We start from the raw sequence: 26931 nt of genomic DNA, 5'->3' as shown, positions 1-26931 counted from the left end.
CACAACTGTTCCCTACAACAACAAAACAATTTGTTGCTAAATGGCTAAATATATATTTAAGTGTCCTCTGATTAAGATTAAATAATTATATAATAGTAAAGTTTTCCAAGGGTTTGTTGCTAGTGTTTTCCAACAGCTATGTGTACATGATAGCACACCAATACACACTGCCTGGAATGACAAGTCTCCTTTCTTAATTATGAAGACCTGTTTGAGAAAGCTCTTGACTACATGTACCTGCACTTCTCTACTCTCACAGCTCTGGTTCTTGGATATTTTAGGAAGTACAAAGACACTCTCATTGTGTAGGTTATTAACCTCACTCTTCCAGCTACATCCTGCTCATGTCTTTCACTTTCAGCTTCCTCTTCTCCTTGCTCTTTAACTGGTATCTCAGCATGGCCACCTGCAACCCACAGCAAACCACATTTGGTGTCCTGTTCACAGTGGCTATTTCTGCTGTGATGGCCAAGGCAAGTACAATGTGTGGTTCTGGCTTTCAATTAAATTATCCAGGCATAAAGATGAGAGTGGTGCTGGTAAGGGGGGCACCTAATTTTGTTATTCCTATTTGTATTGTGTTTACACTTGTTCTCTTTGGAATCTTTGATAACATCTACTTTTATTGGGACTGATACACGCTCTTAATTTTCTTTTCTTTCAACAAAATCTCAGTTATTACATTCTACTTGGGTTTCTTGGCTCCACAGAATTTCAATTGACTTTCTTAGCCCAAAATCTGTCCTAAATGGTGTGGCAGGAGTGAGTGGGTGGGTGAGACAGCTCACTCATAGTATCACCCAGAAGGGAGGATGGATTGGGAGTTTGCAGAGGAACACCTGGAAGGAGAATAACATTTGAAATGTAAGTAAATAAAATAACCAACAAAATAAATATAGAAAAAGAATTAGAAAATAAAATCTGCCCTAAACTCAAGGAAGTCAAGTTTCCAACACTCAGTATGTCAGTGTTCTATAGTGATGGGATAGCCTTCCTCACTGTCTTCCTCAGCACTAAAGAGAAGGCCATCATGACCATGAAAGTCTTCTACATGTTGGCTCTGAGGTATTGTGGTATTTTGTTAATATCAGATTTAATTTCTCTTTAAAAGTCTAGAGAAAATTACTTTATTAAATCTTTATTAGTTTAAAATTTTTAGATGATACTTAATAAGACATTTTGCTTTGTGTAAAGAAACTAAAGAACATACAAAAATTTAAGTACTATACAGTATTAATACTTACAAAATGTACAATACTGTCCAAGATAACACCTATCACTAAGTTGTGATGTAGACGGAATCTATTTATTTGTGTCTTTCTCTTCTTGTGGTGATTGTTTACTGTTGGAGATTCTGTTGGTATTTCCGATATAAGCTGTGCTACTTGATTTGTGTCAGTTTTACACAACCTAGCTACATTGGGAATAGGAATCTCAACTGAGCAATAACCTCCTTCATCTTGACCTGTAGGCATTTCTATGAAGATTATTCTAAAGAATGATTCATGTTCAACTGCCAAAATTTTTGTGGACTGTGTCACCCTCCAAAAGGTGATTTTGGATGACATAAGGAAAAGAGCTGTAGACATCACAGAGAACAAGGCAATAAGAGATATTCCATGAACTCTTTATTATCTCCTAGATCCAGATTCTTGTCTTTGCTTCTCTCAATGAACTGTGATCTGAGGTATATACGTAAATAAATGCTTTTCTTACATATGTCTTTTGGTCATGGTGTTTGAAACCTCAACAGAAGGTAATACACCTGAACAGTATTATGTTGCCACAGCTGAGATTAGGAATATCATAGAATACTGAAGTACTATAAGAAATTGATTTGGAAATGAATACTTGACTGAACATAATCAGAGAACAAACCATAGTGATATCATGGCACATGGTTGCTGGTTCTCACAGAGGTATTGAATTTTGGTTCAGCATTATAATATACTCTGAGGATATTAGAAATGGTAAGTGCCATACTAAGAAGGACACTGTGTTTGAAAAGGATAACAGGGTTCAAATTATTCCTACAGTATAAAGGTCTTGAACTTTATGTGCAAACAACTCATATAAATAAGATCTGAAAACTTTTTAAAAATGAGGTGAAAATGATGATTAACCTACAATCTTAATAACAATAATTTCATTAAAGTGTGTGAACACATGAATCACCCCAGCTAAAGGGTCCCATTATTTGTTTTATCAAAATAGAAGTTAAAAACTTTGAGTTTAAAATTACACACACACACACACACACACACACACACACTTTACGTACACATAAATCATTTCTGACCATCAGTTCTTCAAGTCGAATGTCATTTTTGTGTCATTGTATTTTGTGTCATTTTCTTCTATTTTTTAATCTGTTGTTTTGGGGGTTTGTTTTTTAGATTGTAGCTTAATTATGTGTTTATATTGCATTTCCTGCCTCTAAGAGCTCCTTTATACCCACTTCTGAACTCCTGAAATAAACATGGCATCTTATTTCATTAATAGTTTTAGTGTGCATATGTATATGTACATACATTTGTAAATATACATTGTGAATTCCATGTAATTTTTATTTCAAATATGTCTCCAGGACTTATTACTCAGTACTATACAACCAATTTGTGTTCCCTTCCCTGGGTGAGTGACACAAATCAAGTAGCACAGCTTATACTGGAAATATGAACAGTATCTTCAACAGTAAACAATCATCACAAGAAGGGAAAGACACAAATATATAGATTCCATCTACATCACAACTTAGTTAGAGGTGTTACCTCAGACAGTATTGTACATTTTGTATTAATACTGTATTGTTCTTAAAAGTACTCTTCCATTTCCAACTTTAATCAGTTACATATAGTTATTATTTAGGCTTGAGGCCATTTAATCTTTTAAACATTCAGTTTGGCATGTTCATTAATATCATCATTTTTTAGCTCAAATATGTGTGGTCATGTTAGTGACACCTTTAGAATACCGTGTACTATTTATAAAAAAACATTCTTGCAGTAAGCTCCTCATCTTCTGGGTTTCAAGGGTTTCCCTTCTTTGCTTCAATGTTCTCTAAGTGTGTGTAGGTTTTTTAGATGTATCTATTGCTTGCTTTTAAATATACACATTGTACTAAAAGAATCATTAAGAAATCAGTTCCATATACACAAAGAAATATAGCATTTATACTCTGAAGTGTTGTGAATTTAACTCTCACTTTGCTCTTATATTTAAAAGCATCTGCATACACCTCCAGAAATTGATGCACATGTTAGTTCACACATTATTATTGTGACAGTGTTAATATGTCTACCAAAAATGTGGTTAGATTGTATGCGCCATATCCAAAACAACTTTAAAATTATTTTAAATGTTCACTTGCACATGTACATATGTATCTCTTAACATGAGTTATTGTTTGTTTCTATGGCTGCTGGGAAATGTGAGAGTTCCTCCAGGCTGAAAGTTGCATGCAGTGGCCATGGCTCACTAATGGCCTCTCCATGACTCCTCACAGTGTGGCCCTTACACGAGAAGGTCCATGGGTTTTTACAGACTTTAATGTCATGGTGGATGGTGGATGGATCTGGATCCATGCCCCTGAAATCCAGGGCAGACCTGAGTTGAATAAGGATGGGGACAGGTGTTAGGGGATGGAAAAGAATGTTTAATTGTCTCTACCCTCTGGCCTTCAGGTACCTTTTTAGTATGTAAACCTTTCTATGGCCTGAGGCCTGTTCTTCATGACTGTTGGCCATAGACCTATCTATGGGAGTGTTTGTGGAGGGCTGAAGCTAAATGAAGAGAACCAGGGCCCAGGAGCCGAGCTGAACTCCTGCCTCCAATAATGGTCCGGGGTCCCAAGCTCATGCTCGACCAAGCACCCAGCTGCTTCTCACAGCCCACTGCCCCACAATTGTTTAGCATGATTAAATTGTTATAAACGTAGTGGGCATAAATTAGAAAAGGCAATCATGTAATAGTCATGAAAAAGTTAAATGTATGAATTTCTTCTATGTTTCACTATGAATGTGCTTGCTCACTTAAGCAGCAGAAGACAGGAACAGGTTTATAAAAAACAATCACTTTCCTTTATGTTATTTCCATTTTGGTTTAAATGCCACAGATTTTTAACTAACATTTTAATTGTAAAATATTTACAGCTGTTACAAACTTCCTTGGAGAATTTTCTCTTCTATTATAGAATTAAACCACATTAAGTACTTAATTAAAAATTATGTTTTTGAAGTAAACACTGAGCTTGGAAAATATTCAAATAAAGATCAATATTATAGGGTGGGATTTGAGATAATAAAACAGGGAAAGCTTTGAGTCGTGTAATAAGGAAGGAAACTATCAGTCTCTTTTTGTATAAAAATTGAATTTTTTAGTTGGGTTTTTAAGAGTTCTATGTAAATTGATCTATTAGTAAATTTATTTTTAATTCATGAATATTTATAGAACATGTGCTACTACTCTGTATATGTAAAAAAAATTAAAGCTAATAACTACTCTCTAACTTATATTTTAGTGTATCTTTTCTTTTAACATATCTACTTTTGTTGTGTGTGGTGATTCACATCTATGATCTCAGCATCTGAGAGGTAGAGACAGGAGGATCAAGTGTTCAAAGTCATACACAGTTACATAAATGAGTTTGAGGCCAGTTTGGGTTTCATGAGTCCCTATCCCAAAAAAGATCTGAAAATTAAATACATAGTCTCTGTTGTTGCTGTTTGCAAACAGCTTTAGGCTCAATATGTGTTCAAAATCTGGCAAATTACAAGGAAAATCAAATGAGTTCTTACATGAATTACTGAGGATGCTTTTTAATGTATAGAGTTAATGCTTTAAAACAAATAAGTTACGGTGTTGCAAAGAAATATACATGACAGATTATTTTCTGTCCAGTGAAATTTCTAAATAATGTATGTGTTTCTGTAATGAAAATTACATTTTGCAATCAAATGTGTTAGAATTAATATAAAGAATTCTTTGAATTGTTCTGTAATCTTGACATATGGAATACTCTGTGCAATTCTATGACCTTTACTTATGATCGTTATCTATATTTTGTGTAATAGTGGCATAACAGAAAGTATCACATAAATTACCTTTTCCTGTTTTAAGCCAATAGCCTTGTACAGCTAATTATCAAGAATTAACACAGCTGCCTTTATGTAGGTTGGCTTCTGAGTCATGACAATGATGATGTGTGTTTAGATCAAGTGTTACCTCCTGTAACTAAGCTTACATCTCTGCAAAAGTGAAAATCATTTGTAAGTGCAGCTACATTAAAGGACTTGTCTACATGTATAAACAGTTTTATTACAGGTTTTGTAACATTAGTATCCTTTTATCAATATTGTTTTTTTTCATGCTCATTTACCCTCCTTGTTTTGTATTCATAATAAAACTTGTCAGAATTTTAAGCTGTCAAAAAAAGAGAAAGAAACCAGTTTCAGTTGGTCTTTAACCCCTCTTGCCTTTTTTTTTTGAAGCACAAAGAGTACTTTCTGGCACCATGCATGTTATTCAGTATAGATGCAACTTCCAGTTGGGCACCAGACTGACATTTTCAGATTTAATGACTTAAGTAAGTGTTGTCCACAGGAAAAAAAGCCTTACATCCAGGATGTATACAGCAAAGACATCACTCAAATCTCAGAGATTTGTGTGAAAAAGTGCATGGAAATATTATAAGACCTGCACAGGTTTAACTCATATAATACATAGAAGGGGATGCGAACTCAAAGTCCCACTTCTACACAAGATATTATTGGCAATTTATATTTGTTGCAAAAGATTTAATGTTTTCTATAACATAGTGTCACTGATTGTAGCACCACACTCCAGGGAAAGACCATGACTTGTAGTTTAAGCCCAACATGAACAAAAATTTAAATTGTTTTCTTGGGGTGTGTGTGTGTGTGTGTGTGTGTGTGTGTGTGTGTGTATGTGTGTTGTCAGAATTCTTGTTTATTTTATTTTATTTTGAGCATTGTATTGTCATAATGATTTTCTCTTAGTTTTGTCTGACATTTTATACTTTGCTTAAAGAGAGAGAGAAACATGAAATTTGTTGCACAGTTAATTGGAAGGATTGGTAGAAGTTTGCAAAAGAGAAAATATGATCAAATATATATTATTTGAAAAATATTTAATTAAAAATAAAATTACAATTACCTATATAAATGTTTAACAGTGTGTATATTAAAATAATACTGTTCAAAGAATTGTGTAACTTGGGTTAATAAGTGTCACCCAAGATACACAGACAATCTAATATGAATTTCGGTATTATGTATAAGAAACCATGTTTATAGCCGTTGTTCGGGGGAATTAAAAATACTATGACAACTAGGTTATGGCCATTCATCTTAGTTGCCTACCAGAAGTTAAAGCTGTGCATTATTACTGAATGCACCCTACTCTTCTGCTACAGGACATGGAAGTATAGAGCTGAACCTGACCAGGAAAATTCCTTCCTGAGGACAGTCATTCAGCATAATTGAGTGAGTTATGAAATGTTTCTCAAAGAGATAAACAAATCCAAATTCTACTCAGATATAAAACTAGAGAACCACCACAAAGCCTAGAATGAATACATATATTCTACTATGAACTGTGGCAAGTCCAACTAGGAATAACCAACACCTGTGTAATTGTCCTTAATGTACTCAACAGAAACAAAAATGTTTGTGTCTATAAACCTAAAAAGTACCATTATCTGTTGAGGTCTTGGAGCCTAAAGGAAAATCTAATAATGTTCTTTCTCTAAACCAGACTATTTTTTAATGTCTACTCTTATAGCCATAAATAAGCATGCTCTTGTTTACTCATGCTACAGATTGTTTTTAATAGACTTTGTAGCATTGCACAAAACCTTAACTTGTTAACATATAAAAACAACTAACTGTGCGGTGTCCAACCCCAAGCGATATATTCACAACCTGACCACCAACAGATCAGGGAATACCATGTAAAGGGACTGGAACATGGTGACACCTGGAGGAATAGGGTGCTTGTTAAGAGACAATTTCTTGTCTGTAATAGTGGAGTTGCACTTATGATACCTTTAAAATAGAGTCAACTAAGTAAGACATACAAAATGACATCTTGCTTCAGACTCCTAATTGATCAGGTTACTATCATATACCACCATGCCTGACTTGACAAGTATGTTTTCATTAAAAAGAAAAAAATAAGAAAACACTTCAATCCTATCGTTTTGTGTTTAAGATGCAGTACTTGATTTGCACCAAATTTGGCAACATGTTCTAGTTTGATTTTTTGCTGTGCTTAAACACTGACCAAAGCTATTTGGGGAATAATATGGTTCATTGTGCTTCCTAGTTATAGTCTGCTATGGAAAAAGCCTAGGCAGAAACTGAGAAGACCATGGAGGAATACAAATTACTGGTTTTCTCAGCCTGCTTTTCTATTCTGGCCAGGTATGTATATTTAAGGATAACACTGCCCACACTGGTTGGGTCCCGTCACATTGATCATTAATCCAGGAGATGCCCTAAAGTCATGTTCAAATCCCCCCCCCTTTCAAGTGACTCTAATTTGCTCAAGATGACAAAACTAACCACCACAATGGTTTACATATTTTTATTAAACTGGCTTGTGAGATACATAATATGAAATTCAAAATAAAAAGCAAAAAGTTAAAAAATAAATAAATAAAAGTAAATGGAAAGAAAGAACACTGCTAAGAAAGACATCTGAGGAAGACGTATGTGGATAGATCTCAATTCATGAGCAAAGGATTTGAAAATACTAGTGTCCAATGTCAGTGTTCTTCACAGGGCAACCTTGGCTGTGGATGTGCTCATTAATCAAGAGGATAGGATGACCTGTTTTGTGTATTGTCATCTTGTTTCACAAACCATACCTGTCATTGCCCACTGGCCCGTAAAAAGTGTTCATAATGGAAAACATGGAGGTTATACAAGGCTTCCCTGGCAACAGTTGCTGTTGAGTGTCAAATCTATCAACAGGAATGACCAACACTGAACCACAGATGTGGCATCATTCCCCAGGGTTACCTAATAACATCTGGTTGACAGTTGACTATATTGGACCACTTCCATTCTAAAATCATAATGCTTCCTTACTGGAGCAGATACTATTTGGCTGTGGAGTTATCTTTCCTGCATGTAATGCTTCTCCCCAAACCACAATATTACAGAATGCCTTATATGTAATTGGAGAATGCTTTACTCACCACCATGCTGCAATACAATACTGCTTCTAAATAAGAACCTTACTTCAAATCAGAGAAGTAAAACACTGTGCCAACAAAGTTTGTTACATGTTTTATGTCTGGAATGCAGGAGAACCTTAGGATATCTCTTGGTGCTACCAAGTTTTTCATTTAAGTAAATTGTAAAATGCAACAACCTAACCTAGACAGAATGACAAAGGGCACAGATACATCAGAAATATATGTATGGGTCACTGTTCTAGGAAAGGGGTCATAACTTGCTGAGGTGCTAGTAGAGGAAGATGAAGGCACAACAAATGAGTACTAGGGGGAGGTAGTAATAAATAGCAGATAGGGCTGCATGGGCATTTGCACAAAAGACGATTCCATTATGAATGATTTTTTTATTCTGTTAAGAATGCATTTATGTGGATATTTTTGTTTTGTATCCTCAATTTCTTTGTCAAGTGATGTAACACCAATATTGATAACATGGATGGTAATCATAATGAAGTTCAACATAACATAGCAGAAGAATGTTCTTTGACAGGTGACACCAAGAATTCTTAATAAATAATGTATTTTCACTTGCCCATGCCTCCTTAATAGTAGTGGGATAATATATGAATTGAATATGTGCAGTTCTTATGAATAATGAGAAATTATCTGTGAGTTCATTTGATCATCAGTTCTTTTGTGTTTTGATGATAGTGTTTCCATGAAATCACCCAACATCTCTGCCCATTGTATTTATTGGCATGCTTTCCCACAGAGATCCATGAGTCTTGAGTGGTATTGTTGCTCTATACAAACTGGTAGTAAGAAGATATTCCTGAAGACAACCCTGACTTATTTCATCAGATATGGATGAGTTAAGCAGGTCCACAACAAGAAGCTTAACTTATGATGAGTAGAATTCAAATTGCTATAAATGATACCCCATGCTACTAGAGGAAAAGTTAAAAAGAATAAAACCAAGTGGGAACCACACCAGAAAGATTCCTCCAATTCTATATGTACACTTAAAACCAAGAATGTAACCTCTTATAAAATTTTTTCTCATCCAATGCTCAGAGAAAAGTGAAGAAAATGATTTTGAAAGATCTTGAGACTGAAAGCTGGCTGTGAAGATATATCTCCTAGGAATGGCATAAGTAGATCATGATGTCTTATTAATACTACCCCCAACATGTGATCTAAAGAAGGAACACAGCAGTGAGCATACCAAACTTAATGGAAGAAAGTTTCCACACGTTAGCCTACACAGGCACTTAGAGGAAATTATAAATCAGGGAATGTTAGAGGTTTTCATTTTCATGAACGGGAACAAAGTTTATTTGTGTATTTCAAAATAATGAGAGTTTAGAATATAAATTCATGCAATTTTACATGTTTTCTACATATTTATTTCAAAATATATACATATATAAAAATACACTTGGGCATTCAGTAGGAATTAACAAAATAAAAAGCCCATGCATTTCAGGATTGCAGAAAGGGGTACAAAGGATATTTTAGAGACAGAATGTAAAGAAAGAACATGTAAATTACAGTGTAGAAAACAGACTACAAAATAGCAGTTGAAAATAATGTAACAATACTTTAAGAGAAAAATAACACTGGATTCAACAACAGATATTCAAAAATAATAATGTGTGTCTTGTTGGTGTGTGTGTGTGCACATGTGTATGTATGCGATGTGTAATATTAAGCTCAAATAAGATTTAGTAGTTCTCTGGTGCAAATTTTGGGTCACTTAATATACTATCATATAATCTGGATAATAATAGTGTGCTCAAAGCATAAACAAGCTGAGGAAAAAATCAGGAAAATAACATCCTTCACAAAAGTCACAAATAATATTAAATACATTGGAATGACTTTAACCAAGCAAGTGAAAGATCTGTATGACAAGAACTTCAAGGTTCTGAAGAAAGAAACTGAAGTACAACTCAAAAGATTGAAAGATCTCCCATGCTCATGGAGTGGCAGGATTAATATAGTAAAAATGGCCATTTTCCTGAAGGCAAGCAATTTACAGATTCAATGCAATCCCCATCAACGTTTCAACTAAATTCTTCACAGAATTAGAAAGAACAATTTGCAAATTCATTTGGAATACCAAAAACACCAGGATAGTGAAAACTATTCTCAACAATATAAAAAACTTCTGGGAGAATCACCATCCCTCAAACAATAGTGAAAAAACTGCATTGTATTGGTACAGAGACAGGCAAGTAGACCAATAGAATAGAATTGAAAACTCAGAAATGAACCCACACTAGTATGGTCACATTTTTTTTTGGAAAAAGAGGTAAAACCATACAGTGGAAAAAGGACAGCATTTTCAACAAATGGTGCTGGTTCAACTGGTGGTCACTTTGTAGAAGAATAGAAATCAATCTATTCTTATTCCCTTGTACAAAGCCCAAGTCCAAGTGGATCAAGGACCTCCACATAAAACCAGATACACTGAAACTAATAGAAGAGAAAGTGTGGAAGAGCCTTGAACACATGGGCACAGGAGAAAATTTCCTGAACAGAACACCAGTGCTTTGTGTTATAAGATCAAGAATCGACAAATGCGATCTCATAAAATTGCAAAGATTCTGTAGAGAAAAAAACTCAACCAAACAAAAGCAAAACAACACAAAACAAACCTGTCAATGGGACAAAATGACAACCAACAGATTGGGAAATGATCTTTATCAGTCTTATATCTAATAGAAGGCTAATATCTAATATATACAAAGAACTCAAGTAGTTAGACTCCAAAGAGCCAAATTAAAAATGGAGTACAGAGCTAAACAAAGAATTCTCAAATGAGGAATAACAAATGGCTGAAAAGCACCTAAAGAAATGTTCAACATCCTTAGACATCAGGGAAATGCAAATCAAAACAAACCTGAGATTCTACCTCACACCTGTTAGAATGGCTAAGATCAAAAACTCAGGGGAAAACACATGCTGGGGAGGATGTGGAGAAAAAGAAACACTCCTCCATTTTTGCTGGTATAACCATTTTAAGCAGGTACAACCACTCTGGAAATATGTCTGTTGGTTCCTCAGAAAATTGGACAGAGTACATCCTGAGGACCCAGCTATACCACTCCTGGGCATATACCCAAAAGATGTTCCAACATATAACAAGGACCCATGCTTCACTATGTTCATAGCAGCCTTATTTAAAATAGCCAGGAGCTGGAAAGAACCCAGATGTCCTTCAACAGAGGAATGGATACAGAAAATGTGGTACAATTACACAATGGAGTACTACTCAGCTATTAAAAAAATAATTCATGAAATTCTTAGGCAAACGGATGGAAGTAGAAAATATCATCCTGAATGAGTTAATTCAGTCACAATAGAATACACATGGTGTGTACTCACTGATAAGTGGATATTACCCTAAAAGTATGGAATACCCAAGATACAATGCTCAAGATAAAATTCACAGTCCACGTGAAGCTCAAGAAGGAGGAAGACCAAAGTGAGGAAACTTCAGCCCTTCTTAGAAGGTGGAACAAAATACTCATGGGAGGAAATATGGAGGCAAAGTATGGATCAGAGACTGATGGAAACCCATTCAGAGGCTGCCTCACCTAGGGATCCATCCCATATAGGCAGTGCTATCCTGCTGTGATAGTATATTATTTAAAATTTTTGTATGTCCTTTTGTTAAGACAAAGCAGGAAGATATGTTGAGTACCATCTAACATTTTAAAACTAATGAAATTTCAATGATGAAAGTTATCTTTGTACTTCTGAAGAGAATTTAAATCTTGTCTCAATAAAATAACATAACACTTTGGGATAAAAATACACCCTAGCAACCCAGCACTTGAAGCCAAGATGGAGAAGACCTCCACAACTAACATGACCTTTCCCATGGTGCTGTGGTAGACAGGGAGGAAGGTGATCCAGACACTGCAGAACACCAGCATGCTGAAAGTTAGGAACTTGGCTTCATTGAATCTGTCAGGAAGGTTCCTAGCTAAGAAAGAAACAATGAAGCTTCCCAGAGCCAAGAAACCCAAGTATCCCAGGACAAAGTAGAAGGCAATGACAGAGCCTTTGTTACAAATAATAACAGTCTTCCCATGTTCAGATTGTATATCTCTGTCAATAAAGGGAGGAGATGTTACCAACCAGGTTCCACAGAGAACAAGTTGGATTAGGGTACACATGGGGATGACCAACTTAGGTGCTGCTGTTATAATCCCTCTCATCCTTCTCCCAGGAGTAGTGAGCTTGAAAGCCAGGACCACAGTTATTGTTTTAGCCAACACGGTAGAAATAGCCACTGTGAAAAACACTCCAAATGTGGTTTGCTGCAGGATGCAGATGGCCTGGTTGGGATGTCCGATGAAGAGCAATGAACAAAGAAAACAGAAGATGAGGGAGATGAGCAGAATGTAGCTGAGAATGCAGTTATTGGCCTTCACAACAGGAGTATCCTTGTGCTTCACAAAAATGACAAGTACTAGAATTGTGGTGGCTGAGAAGCACAGGGCCATGCAGGCTAGAGCCATCCCCACTGGATCTTCATACGCCAGAAAGGACACAGCTCTTTGGAGGCAGTGGGTTTGCTGTAAGTTGGAATACTTATCATCTGGACACCTCACACACTGTTCCATATCTGCTAGTGAACAATAAGCCAGTATAAGATATCATAATTATGTAGGCAATAATATTATGTATATTATTAATATAATAGTAATATTATTATATTATTATATATATCAATATTATAATATTATTAATATAATAATATATAATAATATAATAATATTGTTATTTAGTATTATATTAACATATAATAATATATAATAATATTATTATATTAATAATGTACATAATATTATAATATATTATATACATTATATTATATACAGTATACTATTATATATTATTATATTATATATACATTATATTATTATTTTATATATGAATATTTTAATATTATTAGTATAAAAATAATGTGTATTTGTATTATTAATAGGATATATCAAAACATAATTTGGTTTTGAGCATCTATTTCACTCCTTATTGCCATAGGGACCACTGACTTATGATTGCTCTCTATTATCATATGCTTGGTGATGGAACAAAACACCATCAAAGGAAATGGAACATAAAAAACATTATTTATGAAACAAAACAAGGAAAACTATGATGATGAATAATATGCATCATCTCAGATTATGAAATTCCTCAAACCATAAATTCACAACTCACAGACAAGAGTCGTGTGCAGACATAGGTATTGATGCCAGGTCATGAAACTCATTATATACTTTGTTTGCTTTGAGAGTTGTTCCCTTTGTCTATACCTACCCATAGGCACCAGAGCACACAATTCCTCATGCAAATACTGTTTGCATGAAGAAATATTTTCATTCTTAAAACTGTATCCCTCACTGACAAATGCATGTTCCTGTCATTGTGGTAAAATCTCTTTCTTCCCAACCACACATTTAATATGGCATGGAGATTATGGATATTTACATTCATCCCTCTTTCCTTAGCTAGGCTGGGATTGATGATAAGTGCTATCCCCTCTCTTGCTGCATTCTTGAAATTTTCACTCTTGTTTTAATTCATTGACAAGACATGCTTAATCCTTTAAGCCATCTAAGCTCTTAAAATATATTTCACTAAACAATGACTGTTACCCTGAGCATCTGGTCTTAATATAAAATCAGTAACCATCATATTGTGAAAGAAATGTGCTGTTTGTAGAATATATTGCAGATTATTTGCTAAGTTCAAAAGAAGTTGGTATTATTTAACTGATTATGTTCTAAGCACGAGAGTTTAGGTGTTCAGTTTCCATCTAGGCCATATCGTATTTCTAGTCTGCCATAAGAAAGTAATCGAATTCAACAATATCTCTTCTGCATGCAAGCATGTACCTGTTTCATTGGAAACCTCATTTTCTGGGCACTGGACACAGTCAAAGCAGCAGTCTGCTGTTTCTTTCTGATGAATTTTCCTGAATCCAGCTGTACATGGTACACTACACCTAGAGGAGGGAACCTGAAGCAACATATATGTAGTGTTGTGTGTGTGTGCGTGTGTGTAGTTCATGTATACATCATATATATAATGACCCATAGATTGCTATGTGGGACATTAAAAGATATGGCTATAAATACTCCCATAATAACCAGCATTACTTAAATATTTCAGGGACATTTTTATTTTGTATTACCCCGAAATGCACTGAAAGTCAAAGTACATTATATAACATGTAATATTATATATGCAACATTCAGTTTATAGCAATTTAAAATTTTTCCTTCCTAAACTGATTAATCAAAAAGGAATGTTTATTTGGCATCAGTTTCTCTATAATTATTTATAAATAAAAAATAAGAACACTGAGTTGTATGGTAAATCAAGAACGAGTTGTTTGGTGAGTATGAACAAAATATGTTATATAAAACACTCATACAATTAATGAAGTTTTCCTAAGTTTAAAAGAAAACATTGAACCCCCATCCCACCGACCCCCTACTTCTATGAGGGAGCTCCCCTACCCACCCACCCACTTCTGCCTCATCACCTTGTCCTTTCCCTATGCTGGGGCACCAAGCCTCCAAAGGAACAAGGGCCTCTCCTCCTACTGATGCCCGATAGAGGAATCCACCACAGAATAGGGGAAACCAGAATGCTAATGATATTTAAAATGCAAATAAATAAAATAACTAATAAAAAGATATAAATTAATAAACCTTGAATCTGGAGAAAGATTTCTGTTAATAAATATGTGCTGTACTTAATTAAACTATAAATATGTTCACACAATCAAAAAATTCTGTAATTTACATAAAGTTACAAAATTTTAATTATATATATATTTACATATATATTACTATATGTTTAGTAAATATATTCCTGTGTTATGTCATTGAATAGACATGTGTGTGCAACTGAACATGGAATCCAGAGGCCTTTGATCCCTATGACCAGATTTACATGAAGTTGAGAGTTATCAAATTTTGGTGATTGGAACTGAGGATGGTCCTTTGTAAAAGTAGCAATTGGTCTTAACCACAGAACTATTACTTCAGTGCCTCATACTTTAAAATTTAGATATCCTGAAAAAAATCTGTGGTATACCCACTGATGTTCCTCCTGTGTCCCACTCCAGGTCTTCAGATATGTGAAGTTGTTGTTGACTCTGTGGGAAACAAGGAAAATAGCTTCCTATTTTCACTTTTAATCCAAGGCCTTGTGGAAAATTCCAAATGATGAAAATGTCATATTCTTCACACTGATTTTCTCTATGGTTCATGTTCACCAGTTCTCCAACAGGGTTAGTAAATACCCTGGTTTTCAACAAGGAAGCCATCTAAATGAGATGCATTATTAGATAATTACATATGCATATCAATAAAGAGAATGCCAAATTGAGAATTTCCTCTAATTTTTCATAGACTTTCAGAAAAGACAGCTGTATTAAAGTAATCTTGTGTAGTAAAATAAAATATACCTTATTGATAATTAAAATTAATATACTGAATACTAATGTTCGATGAAAAATGTGCTAGAAAAATTATTACCAAATATCAAGTAACATGGTGTGTTTGTGTGTGTGTTTCTGTGTGTGTGTAGTGTGCACGTTTGTCAAAAATACTTTGTAAAAAAATGGAAGCCATGTATGTGCAAATGAAGGGGAAGTCTGAATGTCTGCAAGTTGTGAAAATTAAGGATGATTCTGGGTCTTTCATATGCATACATTATGCATGTAAAAAAAACCCACAAACTTAATAAAATGTGCGGTCTTAGTCATTTATGATTTTATAAATAATTGTTAAGTTAAATGAATAACTATTAATCCCAGCTCATATACCTGTTTTTTTTTTTTTTTTTTTTGGTTTTTTTGAGACACAGTTTCTCTGTGTAGAGCTGATTGTCCTGGAATTCATTCTGTAGACCAGGCTGGCCTCAAACTCAGAAATCTGCCTGCCTCTGCCAATCGAGTGCTGGGATTAAAGGTGTGAGCCACCACTGCTCAGCTCATGTACGTATTTTTGAGAAATTATTCTTTAGAAAAATATTCTAACCTACTTAAGGCTTTTAGATAAACCTGTTGGCTCCTATTTTAAATTTTGAATTCATTTGGTGAAATGTTGAGACACGTTTTCACAAAACTCCCTGATATTCAAAAAATGTATTGTTTCCATTTAAATCATCCTTGTGTATGATATTTATCCATTTAAATATTCATTGGGGAGTTTTGCAGTATAGAAATCTTTACACAGAGAGAATAATCTCTAACAAATGTACAATTGTTTCTCAGGTTCCATTTAAAAGATCACATTGATTTATCTAAACATAATGAAGTGTAAGAAACTTTACCTGCAGACAGTCCATGAATACTCCCTTGGGTTCTGCCATTTTCTGAGACTCTACTTGTTGAAGAACGAGTTCATGGTAGGTGTAGGCCACAGCATAAATCGCATTATACAAATTATAACCTTCATCACTCAGGACCATGTCATATTTGTGCAGTGTTGTCCATTCCAATGTGTTGATGAATGTAAAAGGAACCATTTTAATGCTGTTCTTAGAGATTGAACAATTCAAATAATTCCACCCCAGGACAGAGTCAGAAATGCTTACTGGGTATTTGTAAGTGTTTATTGTTTGCATAAAATTCCTAAGTTTAGCAGTCTTACCTTTGTGGTGTGCAAAAGTGACAATCCCATGGAAGAAATCAAGGATGAAATCTTTTTTATTTGTGATAACATCCCATTGTGAGGTTGTGATCCAGATTCTCTGAACACCTAAATATCCCCATCTTCTAAAGCTAATTTCTAAAGTAGAGTTCATATCACCATAAATGATAACAACCCTTGCTGTTGATGTCGTAATTTGTTCATCATATACCTTAGCCCTTGTCATGTATAAGTGCGTGTTTTCTGGGATCACATTCACAAAAGCTAAACAGATCCCATGCCTTTGCATTTCTTCTCTCATGTCTGAGAGAAACTGAATACCCTGGTCATCATCTGAGATGACCAGTCCAATCCAAGTCCATCTAAAATGAACCATTAAGGAAACCATGCCATGGGACAAATGGGTGTCCTTCGTGGCTACCTGATAGACATAGGGCAACTGGTCATGGTCACTTAGGTTAGGATTAAAAGGTCCAAAGAAAACCTAAAGGATGCAAAAGAGAAGATGAAACGTCCACATGAGGAATATGATTGTTAGGATACTTGGACTTACATACAGGTAACGTTACTCACCTTCAGAACTCCTGTTAAGGATAATAAGATTATACTATAAATATCTATTTCTATTAGGACCTAGACTACTTCTGACAAGTCTGAATGTCCTATGAAACAGTTTTCTCTGTTTGCTCAGATATGATTATTTAACTCTTTTGTATATATATACATATATATGTATATATATATACACACATATATATACATATATATACACACACACACAATATGTGTGTGTATATGTGTAGCAGCACACACATAAATGCATGCTCTTCAAGCTTTCTTGTAGGCACATGCAAATGAAATTTAAAAGTTGTTAACTATTCCAGTGTTATGCCTTCTTACAGTTGGGGTCCTAGAATAAAGTGCTATTCTTAAGGATGATTTCCATGATGGTCCTATAATGTATGAAACACACATTGGATTTAATCCACAGATATAATTAATAAAATTCGAACTATAGTTTTGTTGTGGATATACTACATCCAGAAGTCCCAATGTATCTCCACATACGCCAACAATGATGTCAAATATCAAAGACATGTTGGGTAATAGATAAGGATTCTTGTTGATCTCCTCAGCAGCAAAAATCATTACCAGAAGAAACTCATATTTTCTTTTTTGTATTCTAGAACAAGGCATAATAATGATTAAGGGAGATGTCTGAAACATGAAATATAAATTGCAAAAGTTTGTACTATGAGACATGCTAAATTTCTGTCTAAATTTCTTGAATAAGTTTCATAAATTAGAAGTCTTTAGAACTCCATAAAATTTAAGAACTCATAGATGTATGGTACTATAATATGATAAATTTTGTATTCGTGAAAACTGATAAAGATTATTTATATCTCTGTCATCTTTGAACTAGATTCTTGTCCTCTTGAGCAAGACTACTCTAAAGTATATTTGGAGTTGTAATTCCACAGATAAACAAATAAATAAGCATGGCTTAAACTACACATAAATGGTATAACACATTCTCCTTAAAATTTTTAATATTTAAATGCAATTTATACATCATATTTTTATTGAGTATTTTGAGAATCAGGTAATATATCGCAAATTTGTTCAACTTTTATATTCATATTTTTAATAACCTAAAATATTATTAATGAATATTTAATAATATCCATAACCATGAATCCTATATCTAACATTGAGTACTAAATTGTTTCAAGACATACAAAATATTTTGGGGGAATTTAGTAAAGGAGAATAAAATATTAAAAAAGAATCATTAAAAATTATACTCAAAAGCCCTTATATGATATCGTGTGAGAGTATTCAAAGCACATTATACATCTGTGTACATTGTCTAACAATCAATTTACTTAAAATGATTATCAGTGTTTGTAGGAAAGAAATTATTTCATCAGTAAGAATATTTTACAGATTTCAAAATAGCAAACTCTCTTTGTATTGAACATTAAAAATGCTAGTTTTATGCACAGTGAAAAAACATCAATAATATTCTCATGATTTTTGTAGAACATGATGTTAATATATTCAAATGTTAATATTCAACAAACAATAATTATTTTAAGATATATTTTATATAAATCAATTTATCTATTTCAAAATATACAATATGATACAATTATCCACATAACTAGAATATTAACCTTTTTGCTCTTTTACACATCAATTTAATGTTACCTTTCAGTGTGTTGTTACTAGTCAATTTCATAAAAAAAGATATCAGATTTTTCTTAACACCTCAGTCTTCTTAATTCTTTGAGAACCTTTAAGTGATATCTGAACACAAAAATCTTCTCTCTCTATGAAATGTGTTCACCTGGCCCAGGACAGTTGGCAGATTATCTACTACTATTAGAAATTACCTCTCATCAGAAGTAAAAATGAAAAACATCCTCTTTTGATGAAATTTGCAATTTCAATAGGACTGTTTGAAGCTAAGTTTTTCTTTTGAAACCTGAAAAGTGCATTGGCCCAGTGCATATATTTATAATTTTAAACCTAATTATGGCTTATAAAAATGTCACCAATGAGGATTTTCACTATTTTTCTACTGAGGTGTAGGATAAAACAGAATACATCAGAAATAAAATTCCTACTGACCTAACAGATAAGTATAATAATGTGAAGCTACCATCACTATCAAAGTATACACAGTGTACTGTGGATAACAATTGGAAAACATATTCTTTAAATCCCAAAGACATGAAAATTGGATTAGAGATCAGTTGAAGAGTCAAAGACAGAAAACTACAGGAAAACTCAGTCACAAAAAAGTAGTCCCAGTCATAAAGATTATGTAATATGTAAGTAATTTCAACACTCCTTCCTACATGATCAGCAGGCACAAATGATAACATCTCACACTTGGGATCTCAGAACTATGTAGCCACATTAAGAACCGGTTCTTATCTACAAGAAATGCATTTATTCTCCTAGATCTTCTCTAATGTTATATTTATTTGATAATTAATAGATATATTGACCATCTAACTGATAGTGATAATAAGCCTAATATGTGACTGAGTATTTGCATAATTGAACCAAAAGATTATTCTGGTAACAGAATATGAAGCCTGGCAATCTTTATCCACATTAAGTGTCAACTCCAGAATGGCAGGGGGGGATGCATTTAAAGACTATTTTAAAAAGCAAGGTATATATGTAATGTTATATTACATTATATCACAAGTTATTAATATATATATATATATATATATATATATATATATATATATTCATGTAATCAGGTATAGTAGACCAGCACATACACAAATATTTCAATATCTGAATGTATGCCTAACTTTTGGAGACCAAAATTTGATAACCTTTTTATGAAGGCATTTAGATGCCTGCTCATACAAGAATCAATGGCAGACAATAGAATATAGGCAGTGTTGGAGTCTCTTCATATTGAGCTCTTCCCAAAGGTGAGAACTGCGAATTCAAGGTAGATGAAGAGACGTCTTTCAAGACAAGATATCCACAAACACACAACAGAATCCAGTCTCTCTCATTGTCCAGCATTGTGAACTGGAGACCAACATAGTAAAAATAAACTAAACTGTGACACATTTCAAAGTATTAAAATAGTCAATGATGTAATGATTATTTTCCAGTAGTTCCTAAAGTAACAGGGGGAAGAACAGGACAGAACCCTACAATTTCTGTATACAGATAAATATTTCTAATTCATGACACTAAAGCAGGAAACATAGTTAATGACTTACCTTAAAGAAGTAAGTTCATTATAATTATTGTCTTCAAAAGCTTGCTCGAATGTATAAAGAGTAAAACCACAGTCACTTCTCAAATGCCCATCATTATCTTCACTATTATTTATCCTCCAAAAGCAACTGAGTTCAGTCAAACAGCACAAGATGAGAGAAACCTTCAGAAGAAAAAAGAAAATAGTGAAACCACGTAGCTTCTTCATGTCTGCTGAGATCTAAGCCAGAGCAGTTGTTTAATTTGTTTCTTATGCAGACAAACATCACACACACACACACACACACACACACACACACACACACACACACACACACACATTTATGCCTATGTGTCTGTTTTTATGGCTATTGCTGTTTGGATATCTACTTAATTATATTCAATAATTCCTTTCTATTCATCTTATGTCATGTTCCCTGGATACATTTGGGAAAATTATTGCCTCAAGCTCTACATCTGAGGTCTGAAAAGTTTCGATCAAAACATTGTTGAAAACATGTTGTGAAGATCATGTTCTCCGTCCTCAGGTGCCATGATTTCATTCATATCCATGGCATAAATATTTTCAAAAAGTATCTTCTCCTGGACAACTAGGACCAGACCATGTGTCAACAGCCATATGTATGAACACAATGGATCTCATCAGAACTTCCATAGTAAGACAAAAGTTGAGAAGGTCATAAGTGATCCTTAACATTTAGACATTGAGTTTAATCATGGGACATTATACCTTCCATTGTCTCGTGTAGGGAAGGGCACTCTCACATGCAACACTGATGCAGGAGTTGACCATTCTCTCTGTTGTTCATATACTATTGTATGCTAGTCATGTTCACAAAATCTCCTCAAAATCACGTAATTCCTGTCATCTCTGGAATATGTCATCATGCTGAAACCAATGATGACTTGAGTTATAGAGATTCATCAACCATCCTGTCCAATATCAGTACCTGCAAAGACATTCGCTGAGTTACAATGCTGATATCTTGTGTGATAATCAGTCCCTGGTAGTCAGTGTCATTTGATGAAACATTTCTTTGGTTGATGTTTGTTCATACTTCATTAAGAAATTTGAGAACAATTTCATACATTTTACTCACAGGAATGAAAGAAATTAGATGTCATTTATGAGACAGAATTTTATTGCTAATGTTAGTATATTCCTTTTTTATTCTTGTCTAGTTGGTATTTGTTTTGCTACAGTCCTGTCTTGGATTACATTGCAACAACACAGATGTATGTCTCTTATGCTCATTTATGTGACTTGGTTAGATTACAATTAGTGACACAGATGGAACATTGAATTGATGTGTTTTTTTTAATTTCCTTATATTTTTGCCCATAATATCCACATTGAATTAAGTGGAGTCTTTAACTCCATTTTTGTAATGGTTAGTGTGTCACTGCTTATGGTAAAATCTTTCTATGGAGTTTATTGTGCTATCTTAGTTACTATGAATGAGAATTTGTTTCATACTTTGGTTGAATTATGAATTTGTCAGTTTATATATTTTAGTACATTTGCAGACCTATATATTGTGTAAATTGAATGTCTTGTTGTGATAGTCTATACTTTTTGTATACTGAGTGATAATGGTGTGTCCAAAGAACTGGAAATGTGGATGGAGGCCGACTCTACACACCATTGTGCTCAGTTCAATACTTGGCTGCAAGCATTTGCATATGTATTGGGAAGGGTCTGGTAGAGCCTCTCAAGAGACAGATAGATAAGGCCCCTGTCAGTAAGCACTTCTTGTCATCAGCTATAGTGTCTGGGTTTGCTGGCTGCATATGGAATGGATCCCCAGGTGGGGAAGTCTCTGGATTTACCTTAGACAGGAGCAATTATGAGTTAATATTATTGAGATGAGTATGGGGTCCCATGCCTTAACCAGGTGCAGAGCCTATCCTCAGTCTCTATAGTTTTTTCTCCCCCTTTTTTAGTTATTTCAGCTAATGTCATCCCCATTGGGTCCTGGAATCCTCTTTCTTTCCTGGCATCTAGGACTTTCTGGTAGCTACCCCAAGTTTTCCATCACCCATTGCTACACACCTCTCTTCAATTTCCTGACCCTCTGTTCATCTCCCTTATCTTCTCCCACACCTGATCCTGCCCTCTTTCCCCCTCCCCTCCCTTTCTTCCTCCAAATTCCCTCCTACCCCCTAACTCCAGTGAGTATTTTGTTTCCCCTTCTAAGTAGTACTGAAGAACCTACACTTTGGCCTTTCTTCTTCTTGAGCTTCATGTGTTCTCTGAGTTGTTTCATGGGTATTCTGAGCTTTTCTCTAATATCTACTTATCAGTGAGTACATACTGTGTGTGCTGTTTTGTGACTAGGTTACCTCACGCAGCATGATATTTTCTAGTTCCATCCATTTGCTTAAGAATTTCATGAATCCATTGTTTTTAATAGCTGAGTAGTACTCCATTGTGTAAATGTACTACATGTTCTGTATCCATTTCTCTATTGAACAAAATCTGTTCTTTCCAGCTTCTGGCTATTATAAATATGGCTACTATGAACACAGTGAAGCATGTGCCATGATGTATGTTGAAGCATCTTTTGAGGATATGCCCAGGAGTGGTATAGTTGGGCCCTCAGGTAGCACTATGCCCAATTTTCTGAGGAACCACCAGACTGATTTTCAGAGTGCTTTACCAGCTTACAATTTCACCAGCAATGGAAAAATGTTCCGCTTTCTCCACATCTTCATCAGTATCTACTCGCACTTGAGTTTTTGATCTTAGCCATCTATGGTGAGAAGAAATCTCAGGGTCTTTTTGATTTTCATTTCCCTGATGACTAAGGGTGATGAACCTTTCTTTAGGTGCTTCTCAGCCATTTGAGATTCCTCGGTTGAGAATTTTTTGTTTATCTCTCTACCCCAGTTTTAATAGGATGACTTGTTTAATAGGATGATTTGGTTCTCTGAAGACTAACTTCTTGACTTGTTGTATATATTTGTTATTCCCCTTCTATTGGTTGTAGGATTGGTAAAGACCTTTTTCAAATCTGTAGGTTGCCATTTTGCCCTGATGATAGTGTACTTTCTCTTACAGAAACTTTTCAGTGTTCTGAGATCCCATTTGTGAATTGCTGATCTTAGAGCCTTGGCCATTGGTGTTCTGTTCATTAAATTTTTTCCTGTGCCAATGCTTGAGGCTCTTTTCCACTTTCTCTTCTATTAGATTCAGTGTATTTGATTTTGTATGCAGGGCCTTAACCTCTTAGACTTGAATTTTGTACAAAGAGATAAGAATGGATCAATTTGTATTCATCTCCATGCTGACTGCCACTTGACCCAGTATGATTTGTTAAGTATACATTTTTTACCCACAAGATGGTTTTGAATTCTATATCAAAGATGATGTAATCATGTTTTTGGGTTTAATTCTCGGTTTTCCATTTTATTCCATTGATTTACTTGCCTGTCTCTGGACCAGTACCATGAGGTTTTTTATCACAACTGCTCTGTAGTACACTTTGATGTCAGGAATGGTGATTCTCTCAGAAGTTCTCTTATTGTTGAAAATAGTTTTCACTATCTTGAGTTTTTTGTTGTTCCAAATAATTTTGGGAATTGATCTGTCTATCTCTGTGAATAATTGTGTTGGAATTTTGTTGGGGATTGCATCAATTCTGTAGACTGCTTTTGGTAAGATGGCTACATGTTAATCCTGCTGATTTGTGAGCACAGGGTATCTTTTTATGTTTTGAGGGCTTCTTCAATTTCTATCTTTAGAGACTTAATGTTCTTGTCATTCAGAGCAATAGTGATAAAAATTGCATTGTATTGGTACAGAGAGAGGCAGGAAGATCAAGGAAATAGAATTGAAGACACAGAAATGAACCCACACACCTATGGTCATTTGATCTTTGACAAGGGAGCTAAAATCATCCAGTGAAAAAAAAAGACAGTATTTTCAACAAATGGTGCTGGATCAAGTGGAGTTCAGCATGTAGAAGAATGCAAATCAATCCATTCTTATCCCCTTGAAAAAGGCTCAAGTCCAAGTTGATAAACAACCTCCACGAAAAAACAGATACGCTGAAACTAATAGAAAAGAAGGTGGGGAAGACCCATGAATACCTGGACACAGGGGAAAAGTTCAGGAAAAGAACTCCAATGGATTATGCTCTAAGATCAAGAATTGACAAATGGGACCTCATCTAATTGCAAAGCTTCTGCAAGGGAAAGGACACTGTTAATAGGACAAAAAGGCAACCAACAGATCGGGAATAGATTATTACCAATCCTACATCTGATAAAGGATTAATATTCAATATATACAAAGAAATCAAGATATTATACTCCAGACAACCAAATAACCCTATTAAAATGGGGTACAGAGCTAAACAAAGAATTCTCAACTGAGGAAACTTGAATGGCCAAGAAACACATTAATAAATGCTCAACATCCTTAGTCATCAGGGAAATGGAAATCAAAACAACCATGTGATAGCACCTCACACCAGTCAGAATGGCTAAGACCAAAAACTCAGGATATCATAGATGCTGGTGAGGATGTAGAGAAAGAGGGACACTCATTTATTGTTGCTGGCATTGCAAGCTGGTACAACCACTCTGGAAGTCAGGCTGGCAGTTCCTCAGATAATTGGACATAGCCTTACCTGAGGACCCAGTTATACCATCCCTGGGCATATACCCAGAAGATGCTCCAACATATAACAAGGACATATGCTTCACTATGTTCATAGAAGCATTAATTATAATACCCAGAAGCTGGAAAGAATCCAGATGTTCTTCAACAGAGGAATGGATACAAAAAATGTGGTACATTTACACAATGGAGTACTCAGCTATTAAAAATATGAATTTGAGAAATTCTTAGGTAAATGGATGGAACTAGAAAATATTATCCTGAGTGAGGTAACCCAATCACAAAAGAACACACATGGTATTTAGTCACTGCTAAGTGGGTATTGGCCCAAAAGCTTAAAATAGCCAAGATTCAACTCAGCCCTCGTGAAGCTCATGAAGAAGGAAGACTAAGTGTGCGTGCTTCAGTCCTACTTGGAGTAACAAAATACTCAAGGGAGCAAATATGGAGATTAACTGTGGGACAGAAACTGAAGAAAGGGCCGTCTGGAGACCATTCCACCTGGGTATCCATCCCATGTGCAGTCACCAAAGGTAGAGGCTGATGTGGATGTCAGAAAGTGCATGCTGACAGAAGCCTGATATAGCTGTCTCCTTAGAGGTCTGCCACAGTCTGACATATTCAGAGGCAGATGCTCACAGCTAACCACTGTTCTGATCATGAGGTTCCCAATGGAGGAGTTAGAGAGAAGGCTGAAGGAGCTGAGAGGGTTTGTGGCCCCATGAGGAGAGCAACAATACCAACCAACCAGAGCTCCCAGAGTCTAAACCACCAGCCTGGGAGCACATAGGGAGGAACCCATGACTCCATATGTATATATAGGGGAGGATGGCCTTGTCGGACATAGGTGAGAGAGGAGATTCTTGATCCTGTGAAGGCTGAACACCAAGTGGGGTGGAATTCGAAGGTGGGGATGTGAGAGTGGGGGAGTTGGTGGGGACACATCCTCATAGAAGCAGGAAAGAAGATGAGATAGGAGGTTTCTGGTTGGTGGGAGAATGGGTTAAGGGGATAAAATCTGAAATGTAAATATAATATCCAATTAAAAATAAACAAACATATATACGACGCCCCCCAAAGAAGTAACAAAATACTCATGGGAGCAAGTAAAGCGACAAAGTGTGGAGCAGAGACTGTAGGAGTGATTGTCTGGCTGTGTTGGGCATATGTTCCTGACCCACCTTTGCTTGGCTATATCACAGATGTGACAAGCGACCTGGCCTCAAGTTTATAGAACTTGTGGGACAGAGAACCAAAAAGATAAATTATAACGTCTCTTGTATTTTTCTTAAAGGTGACAAATTATTCGGTCTCAATCATGTACTGGTCTAGAAATCAATACAATATTGGAAATAATAGTCTTCCTTTGGAAGGTGGGATCTGCGCGTTTTCAGAGACATATATGGAAGTCAGCAGCAGATCTCTATGATGTGATGACAGCAAGAGGTGAAGTTGGGAGAGAATCTGGATTTCAAACTAGGGCGATTGCACGGTTTAAGGCTTTTATAATCGTCAAGCTATAATCAGTTTAGTCTTTTCTACCGTATTTATTGTAGGTTGCATTGACTACATGCTTTCTAATTGTGTCTGAGTGTTGAAACCAGACACACCTTTCACGGGGGTCCATCAACCAGCTTTGGTCTCACTGCCCCTGAGTC

At 35.1% G+C, this 26931-nt stretch overlaps 1 protein-coding gene across 2 annotated transcripts; it reads right to left on the bottom strand.

Annotated features, from left to right (window-relative positions):
* Positions 1–11937: 11937 nt before the first annotated feature.
* On the bottom strand, positions 11938–20857 carry LOC143437334 (vomeronasal type-2 receptor 116-like). Of its 2 annotated transcripts, none has more exons than XM_076922137.1 (6): positions 20652–20857; positions 17788–18070; positions 16568–17371; positions 15330–15557; positions 14116–14239; positions 11938–12842 (listed from the first exon to the last, which is right to left on the bottom strand). In XM_076922137.1, exons 1-6 carry the CDS (start codon positions 20855–20857, stop codon positions 11938–11940), a joined length of 2550 nt encoding a protein of 849 aa, XP_076778252.1. The 2 variants fall into 2 exon arrangements, with proteins under 2 accessions (XP_076778252.1, XP_076778253.1); XM_076922138.1 differs by having other exon boundaries at positions 11938–12839.
* Positions 20858–26931: the final 6074 nt, after the last annotated feature.

The sequence above is a fragment of the Arvicanthis niloticus genome, chromosome Y (assembly GCF_011762505.2).
Source record: "Arvicanthis niloticus isolate mArvNil1 chromosome Y, mArvNil1.pat.X, whole genome shotgun sequence".
Taxonomy (NCBI): Eukaryota; Metazoa; Chordata; class Mammalia; order Rodentia; family Muridae; genus Arvicanthis; species Arvicanthis niloticus.
The sequence above is the reverse complement of the archived record's forward strand: the minus strand, read 5'-3'. Positions and strand labels throughout refer to the sequence as shown.

Excerpts from the sequence above, each read along its gene's own strand:
- LOC143437334 (XM_076922137.1), bottom strand. The coding sequence starts at position 20,857 with ATGAAGAAGCTACGTGGTTTCACTATTTTCTTTTTTCTTCTGAAGGTT. Across the intron at positions 17,372-17,787 it reads TTTATTCTAGGACCCCAACT|GTTTTCTTTGGACCTTTTAA; the intron begins GTAAGAAGGCAT and ends TGCATCCTTTAG. Across the intron at positions 15,558-16,567 it reads TATTCATGGACTGTCTGCAG|ATGGCTTCCTTGTTGAAAAC; the intron begins GTAAAGTTTCTT and ends CATCTCATTTAG.